Below are 8,993 nucleotides of genomic sequence, written 5' to 3' on the forward strand. Positions count from 1 at the left end.
GAAACAGGCATAGAGGCAGTAGTGTATATCATATTGAAAACACAAATCAAACGAGAATATTCAAAACTAAGATATGTGCCACCAAGCAAACAAAATAACCATTATACACAATTCACTAGCTGTCAAAACAATGTTCAAATGGAATCTGATATGAAAAAAGTGATTACTTTCACTAGACAATGTTTTTTTTATTTTTTTTTGTATTTTTATTTTTTCGCTTTCTCCTCGCTTGCCCCTCGCTTCTTAGGTCGCTTCCGGTTCACTTCTGAGACGATTCCTGATTCACTTCTAAGTCATCCCACGCTTTCTGCTTCCTAAAATTTTAAAAGTGACTCGCTTCTCGTATCGCTTCCCGCTCCCGCTTCCTCGACTGGCAACCATGGTCTACACTATCATCATTTCCTGATGAACAAATTCTAGTGACAATTTCTGAGAAAGTATGATCAATAATTTTAATTCCTAAAGATGAGCTGCATTTTTTTTTTGTTATAATTTCAGGTCAACTCGGAGATGAATGATATTTCCCTCTACCATTTCCTAAAATTTACTCCAAATGGGTCCAACAATGTTTACAAAAACAAACCACATATTAGGAAATAAAGAAAACAGGGCTACCAACTAGCTGAAACACTACTATAACAGTCATGTGAAAACCCTATTCCTACATGGTTTGCTAGACCAGACAACCCACAAATTTGGAATGGCTAGTGGTTCCATAAGTCCTCTAGGAGAGCCAAATAGGTTTTCTGTCTAATATCTGAAGTTCTGTTCCCAACTATGTGGCTCCATGATAACTACTACATATGGTCATGCATACACAGACCACAGAAAAATAAGGAAGCAAAATAATATGGGAAGGTGAAAAGGAAAAGCATCTTGGACACAACATTTAGTTGATTTTTATACAATAATATACGATCCAGAAGTTTTGTGTTTTCAACACTAATGGTGAAAATTATACACAGAGAGACAAAATTACAGAAGATTACACGAAGGTCTAGTCAATGGCATTCATAATTGTTCCACATGTGCTGTAAACCAATATCTGATAAATAACTCTCATGGTTGAATGAGGGCTGAGTGGATCTAGTGAGGCTCCCATCCCCTATAATTGGGGGCACTTTTGACTTTACACCTCCATCAGGCTTGGTTAGTTGGTCCAATACAGCCTTCAGAACAGCACTGTCATTAGAAAAGTTGTCTTCAAAATTTGGCATGGGATTCAAGCAAGAATCCACATCACTTAGCCCCCCAAAATGAGATGTCTGAGTTTGAGGAAGGTTGGAGAAGCAGGGCCCATGCTCATAACAATCTAATTGTAGGTTAACATGGAAGGGATGCTCAACTAGTGGTGGAAGGGAACATGAGCTTGTTTCTTCATAGCTATTCTCTGTGTTGGATCTTGTTGAGGCTCCTCTGTTCTTGTGGAGAACTCTGCATAAGACCCAATCTTCCTGCATAATTAAATATAACAAGAAAATATTTAGACATGATTCACAGACAAAAAGGATTGCACGATTGATGATCTTAAGGACATTGAATTGCTGTGAGGACCTTGAATGGTACTGCTGGTACAGCAGGCGGCGAACTTGGCGAGCCTTCTACCCGGAATTCATGCATGACCCAGTCGGTCTTTCTTCCTTTAGGTGCTCTTCCCTCGTAGAAGACTAGTGTCTTCCTCATCCCGACCAGCTGCCCTGTTCGCACATCATGCACTTGTCTGTCCTTCCCCGTCGCCTTCCAGTATCCCGATATGGTTGCCCGGTTTGTTCGCAATCCAGTCGAGTACTTCCGATCACGCTGGCTGAAGAAGTACCATTCTCTGCCTACCCTTGCAGAGGCTAACAGCAGATAAACACACACGTCAAGATAAAAACAACAAAAGTATGAAACATTTTGCTCACTCTAAACACAATGAATCACATAGCTAAAATAATCTTATTTAGAAGAGTTCATAGGTTTAAAGTTAAGCATACTTGGAGGAGAGCAATAATAAGATTCGTAACAAGAAAGGTAAGATGCAAAGCAAGAGTGGATTCAAGTACATGCATGGTCCAAAAATAAACATGCTAGCAAACAATTAATTGCCAAGAGATTCTGCTCAATAGCTATCTTAGGCTCTTAGGAACAACCAAACGCCTGTTCATTTGCCTCACTAGGAGATCTGTATCTTGGTAGACAAAGGGAGTAATTAAGGCTGGCCACAGGAATAAGTGACCACATGGATAACAAAGTGGGAACATGGGAGGCTTATTTGACTAGGAACAATCACATGGGGGCAGAGATCTGGCAAACATGCAGAAGGCCCAGTTAAAACGTACAACCAAGGGTCAAAGGTAACCTATTGGACATGGCCTAATTGACCTTGTAGCATCCATGAGAGAGAGAGGGGGGGGGGCTTACTGGGGAGGTCCCAAGGTTCACACTTGTTGAGGTCGACCTCTACCATGGTGGGCACATCGTCAGACTCTTCCTTGGCGATCTTCCTGGCAAGGTAGTCGCACACCAGCTCGTCATCTCGTGGGTGGAACCTAAATCCAGGAGGAAGGTTCGCTTCTGTAAGGGTCAAGAAATTCATCTTTGAGAGAGAGAGAGAGAGAGAGAGAGAGAGAGAGAGACTTGGCGTTTGACAAAGGGGAATGAACGGAAACGAATGAAACGCAATTGGAATTGAGAGAGAGAGAGATTTGGGGTTTGATGAAGGGGAATGAACGGAACAGAATTCGAATTGAGAGAGAGAGATTTGGTGGGGAATTATTGAATGGGGTTCGATGAAGAATTGGGAGCGGGGTTATGACTGAGTGAGAGATGGGGAAGATCTATTAATAGGCAAAGAGTGAACGCACTGAGGACGTAGATATCTGACGAGACTGACCAACGGTTTTGGTGGGTCTTCCCCTCAATGCTCTCTCTCTCTCTTGCTCTCTTGCGGATGATAACGTGCTGACGTGTTGCCACATTAGATTGCCAACTCCCAACCCCCATCTGACGTGGGCCCTTTTAGCCCAATGGCCAATCTTCGGGCCACCATTGGCCGCTGAGGTCATCAACAGGACCCACTGCAATTAAAGCTTGCTATCGGTTTGTGCCTAACAGTCCCAATCAGTGTCACACATTTTTCTCAAGACGATCTGATAAATCGGTACTCGATTCATCGGTGCACTGAAAATTATCTTTTTCTCAAGACGATCTGATGAATCGGTACTCGATTCATCGGTGCACTGAAAATTATATCTTAGTAAAATTCAGAAGTTAAAGACAAGATAATAAGTGTACTTTAGAAAATAAGAAGAATATTAAAAAAGGAGATTCAAACTTTGATAAACCAGCTCAATAATGAAAAATAATCTTGATTAATAAAGATGAACATGGTTTTTTCATATGATTTATAGAAACCGTAAAAACACGACAAATGATCAAGTTTTTGGGTTTCGGGTTTTAGATCCTTCAAGATCTTAGGTGAAGAAATGAATGATTTTTGAGGGATTTGAATCTGCCTTGAATGAAAAACAGAAAAAAAAACCCACAAACAATGGCGATAAAGGTATCTAAAATTCGCCTTTGATTTTTTTTCTCTAGTTAGGCTTATTTTGTAAGACGAGTTTCACACATAAAAATATCAAAATTAGTTGATTTTTGAAAGCTAAAATAAAATCATGATTTTCAATTTAAAGAAAAGAATGACCTAAAAGTTATTTGGTTAACAATTTGTCTGACCATTTTTCGGTCATGCATGATTTTCAGGTTGCTGTTTTTTTCTTTGGTTAAAGAAATAAACTATATATGCTCCCAAGGGCTCTCTTACTGCAAGATGGAAGGTGGGTGTACTCGCCGGTGGGTATACGAGGCTTGTCAATATGCAATCAGTGATTGGAGAAGGGAGAAATCGGTCCAATTAAACCAATTTCTTCAGTTTAATATAAAAGGGAATGATTTTAGGGGACCCCATTTTGGTCTTTGACAGGCGCATTGATCTTGCTAGCACTTGGTTGATAGCCTTTCAACGTTTCTAGTATGTCACACGGACACATAAGTGTTTCTTTTATTTTTTAATACTTCGTTATTTATCTGACTTTTTGTTTTTTCAATATTTCTGAATTAAACATTAGTTTGTATAAATGCCACAACTCTGATTATTTGGATTTGTTTTACAAGAGAAGATGTTGCAATAAATCATAGAATTTACTTTTGAGAAAAATGTTTGAGAAAACATTAGAATAAAAAAAAATAACATATAAAATGTAAATGTAAATGCTTATCTACAAAAATATATAAAATATATATACAAACAGAAACATAATTTTTGTTCATTTATAACTCAAAGAAATTGCTCAGCCTGCCATAACTACAGTCATTGTGCTGATGACACAAAACTCTGAGGCTAGGACCCCTACTTTATGGCGTATGAGAGTTGAACTTTGTGCACGTCTAGCGGCAAAGGCCGCACCCCACTGCATGGAATAGGAATAGAAATATACATATAGTGTTAATATCATGAAAATATTTAGAAAAAAATTGAGTTTGTTATCAGGTACTAACCCAATGAGATGTTAATTAACAGTTTATGAGTATCTAGCAATAAAGTCATGATTTTCTCAAAATATCTCCAATATTTGTGACTAAACTTTATATATTTGGTGTTCATCGACAAAAAGTTTTATCCATTTGGTATCATTTTTATGCAGTACTGTCATCATGTCATAGTTACAGAAAGCTTCTTGCTATGTGAGGAAGCTAATTTTCTCGGAAACTAGCTTTGGAAGCTTGGAAGGTCCTTGGCTCTTTGAAAAGAAAGAAAGTTTTAGGAAACCAGCTTCCAAAATATGGGAAACTCAATTCCCATTATAGAAAGCCCGTTTTCTCCTCGTTTCTGAAATTGATTCTCTTTCACTTACTTCTTTAATGTTCCTTCTCGCTTTTTGTTACTTTCACTGGCTTTTTCGGCCCTTCTTAACATCTTTTATAATAAAAATTTATAATTTTTTTTTATAACAAGTTTGCATGCTAGCTCTATGTCTATTTATATTTGTGCTTAGCTTATTTCTTATCAGCTTCTGTTCGCACCTGATATTGCTTTTTATGTTTCTTTTTTATTTTTTCATGCATGTGCATACTCACTTGACAACCTCTCATGCTTCCCACTTCATACTACTTTTTAACATTATCTTCCATTCCTCTGTTTCAGGCATTCCTTCTTATTAGGGGTGGCAATCGTGTCCGGTTGGCGGGTCAGCATACCTCAACCCAAACCTGACCCGTTTATTAAACAGGTCGGCTGTGGCAAACACGAACCCGGCCCGTTTAATAAACGGGTAACCTGACACGACCCGCCAACCCATTTAATAAATGGGTTGGGTCGGGTAAACGGGTTCTCAGGTTCGCGGGTCAGGTTGGCGGGTTGACAGGTCGGCGGGTCGGGTTGGCGGGTTGGCAGACGAGTTGGCGGGTTGACCCACCCGCCTAACCCGTTTATTAAACGGGTCAGCCGGGTTGGCGGGTTGGCATACCCCTAACACCAACCCGACCCGTTTAATAAACGGGTTAGGCGGGTCGACCCGTTTATTAAACGGGTTGGTTTTTTCCAAACCCGAACCCACCTAAGAGGCGGGTTGGCGGGTCGTGACAGGTTTTGCCACCCCTACCTAAATGTCATTAAAAATCATACATTTGTACTCCGTGTCAGTGTTATCTGCCCATGGCCAAATCTATGCATCACAAGCGATGCTAGACGGACATGGAAACAAACATGAACTTGATACACAATACCAGGAAAGCAGTTATTTTTTAAAACAAGGACATGGAATGGATTTTTTTAGTTCATGTAAAAGCATTTTGATAATTTATAATATAAAAATATGATCGTTAACAAAATATTACTAAAACTATTAGACAACTGTGAGCATTCATAACCACCGTAGGGGTCAGCCTCATGGCCACTAGGGGTCAGCCGCATGGCCATAAAGAGGGTTGTGAACAGGGGCAGAGCCATAAATCAAGTTAAGGTGGGCGCACACACACACACACACACACACACACATATATATATATATATATATATATATATATATATATATATATATATATATATATATATATATATATATAAAGAGAGACAAAAAAAACTAGAATATGTAAACTATTATGAACCAAGATTTTCACAGGTTTTTTGCAAATCTAACCTTGGAATCGACAATTGGATCAGTGTAATCGGATTAAGAAATGTGATTTTGTATGCTTCAATATTTATAAAAATTTTGATTCATTGATTTTCAAGCATTAATTAAAAGATCCTTCTTATACATCATAATCAGATGACCTAAGAGTCTCTTTTTATAAAACCAAGCATCTAGATCATATCCGTACAGTGAAATTTTAGAAAAAATAAGAAAAAACTATGAATATCTCGAAGCATTTCAGTTACTTTGAGAGAGAGAGAGAGAGGAGGAGGAGGAGGAAGGAAGGGCACATCATTCGGGTCATGGTGAGCACTACCCACCCTGATTTCTAGGTCAGGGTGGGGGTATGTAGCTCCACCCTGGTTGTGAAGGTGTTGAGTTGAAGACCCCGGATCAAATCCTGTTGGCCCATGAGTGTCTCTCACCTGGAGCTTTCTCTTGCTTAGGCAAGGTTTCTTCATTAAATAAAAAAAAAGTGTGCATTCATGGCATGGAACTAGCATATATATGTCTTCTGTATGCAGAACCCAATATATATATATATATATATATATATATATATATATATATATATATATATATATATATATATATATATATATATATATATATATAATGTGAGAGAGAGTAATGAGCAGGTGTGTAACGCTTTTTGTGCTTACCTCGTGCCTACTGAGCTTTGGAAAGATTGTTTTTATTTTTTTCTAAAATATGACCATAAAGATGTGATTTACATGCTTGATTTTGTGGGAATCGGCTTTTGGATCGTCAGATTCTAACACCAAGTTAGGTTTTTATAAGTTTCAAAACTCAGCGGTCTATAATTTAAAAAATAATTATTGCTTAAAATTAATCTTTTTTTCTAAAAAAACATGATCCATGTGTGATTTCTTAGCGTACGATCATGTAGAACACATATGTAGGGTTAGATTTTCGAAAAATAACTTGAAAACCTCTCTCCAAGGTAGATACACGGTGAGCACAAAAAGCATCAGGCACCAACCCATTCCTCTCTCTCTCTCTCTCTCTCTCTCTCTCTATATATATATATATATATATATATATATATATATATAGAGAGAGAGAGAGAGAGAGAGAGAGGGTAAGGTTTTGGGAGGCACAATATTGGGATCAGGGTGAACACTGCTCACCCTGGCCAAATATGTGGCTCAGCCAATATATATGAAAAAAATTTCCTATAATCGTTTTCATGCACTAACTGACAAACTGACTAGGAATATTTTTTTTGGTTTCTTTGGTAAACCTAACTCTACAAGTGTGATTTATATGGTCTGTTTTTTTAATATTGACATTTGGATTGCCAGGCGTGCATTTTCTTGATAATCTAAACAGTACTAAACATTTCAAATTTCTCGACTCATAAAAACTGATATATGTTTTTTTTTTCAAAAATTACGATCTAGCAATCACTTCTTAACGAATCAACCATGGTGAACACATCCATGATATCAGAATGAGTCAAAACAATTTGCATTATTAGATTTCCACTTAGATTATGCATATAAATATTTAGCAAATACATATAAAGCAAAATCTCATGCTAGAGTGGAATATAAAATGAGTCAAGTGCACTTTCGTGTGAACATAAAGTATCTGAAGGTGGAGTAGAGAGAGATGTTTTGAGGCAGATTGTACAAAGAAAGAAATTTTTTGACACAGGAATTTCGGCGCATCAACAAGTATGCGATATACATGTATGGAATTGGGCAATTCGTTGGTTCTTTTTCCGAAGGAAACAACACGGGAAACGCCACTTCATGGGAAAGTCTTAACGGTGGAGATCTTATCTAAAATTAGGAAACGAAGGAATGAATGAATGAGAATAATTACAAACGGACAGAGGAAGAAGACAGAAGGGAACTTGGCACTTTTCTTTGTGCCAAAAATAATTGTCAAATGGGGACAAGGGTCACACTTGAACACTTTAAAGCTGATACGACATCTCCACTCTTGAAAGGGTCACCTCCCATAGCGACCCTCATTTTATCCCAACCAATAATGTTCAACCTTCTCTCTCTCTCTCTCTCTCTCTCTCTATATATATATATATATATATATATATATATATATATATATATAGGTTATTTGAATCCTTTAAATTGAACAAATTTATGTCATCCTTAGATTTCCAAGTAAGGTAGTAAGTTGTAACAGAAATCAATTGAACTTTTGAAACAGCTGTATAGTTCAACAATTAAAACCATTTTCTTTAGCAGATACATAATGTGCAAATTATGTTCTATTAATATAATAACAAATGATGTTATATATGTTTAAAAAGTAGGGCTAAGGTTGGGGTTGGCCTATTGGTATGGGCTGCATATGATAAAAACAAACACATCGCTTTCATTCCAGCCTACATAGAATAGTGATCCTGTATGATTTATTTAGAAGACCAGTTCTATTTTGTTCCTATTTGCAGATGGATGATGACCTAAGTAATTGCAAGAATATGGAGATGACTTTGAAATTTTCAAAATGTCATGAGTGCCCTTGTCAATTTCTAGGCTTTATTTCCTGTTACTGTTTTCTCTTTTGATGATAAGGACATTGTCCCTTGGATGGTACTGAATTGAAGGAGAGCAGTTACTGTCAATTCTTGATGTGTTGTTGGGCTCGTTTGGATGTTATAAGGCCATCTGAAAATAAAAGAAAAAGGGAGCACGGATCTTTCTGTGCACATATATGGAATTTGACCAAGTTCATTCCCTAACGAAAAACATTGACCAAAGTTCATGTTCTTTCCTATGACTGCAGAAGTGGGTCTTAGAGTTCACCAACTTGGTCACATCTCAT

General features: G+C 37.5%; 1 protein-coding gene across 1 annotated transcript; it reads right to left on the reverse strand.

Moving 5' to 3' along the window:
• Window positions 1–876: 876 nt before the first annotated feature.
• Window positions 877–2,776, reverse strand: LOC149834418 (NAC domain-containing protein 21/22-like). Its single transcript, XM_090010117.1, has 3 exons — window positions 2,404–2,776; window positions 1,555–1,841; window positions 877–1,454 (listed from the first exon to the last, which is right to left on the reverse strand). The coding sequence occupies exons 1-3, from the start codon at window positions 2,576–2,578 to the stop codon at window positions 1,002–1,004; spliced, it is 915 nt and encodes a 304-aa protein (XP_089866243.1). The 5' UTR covers window positions 2,579–2,776; the 3' UTR covers window positions 877–1,001.
• Between the last annotated feature and the right edge of the window lie 6,217 nt (window positions 2,777–8,993).

Source organism: Nuphar pumila, chromosome 6 (genome assembly GCF_984573655.1).
Source record: "Nuphar pumila chromosome 6, dmNupPumi1.hap1.1, whole genome shotgun sequence".
NCBI lineage: Eukaryota > Viridiplantae > Streptophyta > Magnoliopsida > Nymphaeales > Nymphaeaceae > Nuphar > Nuphar pumila.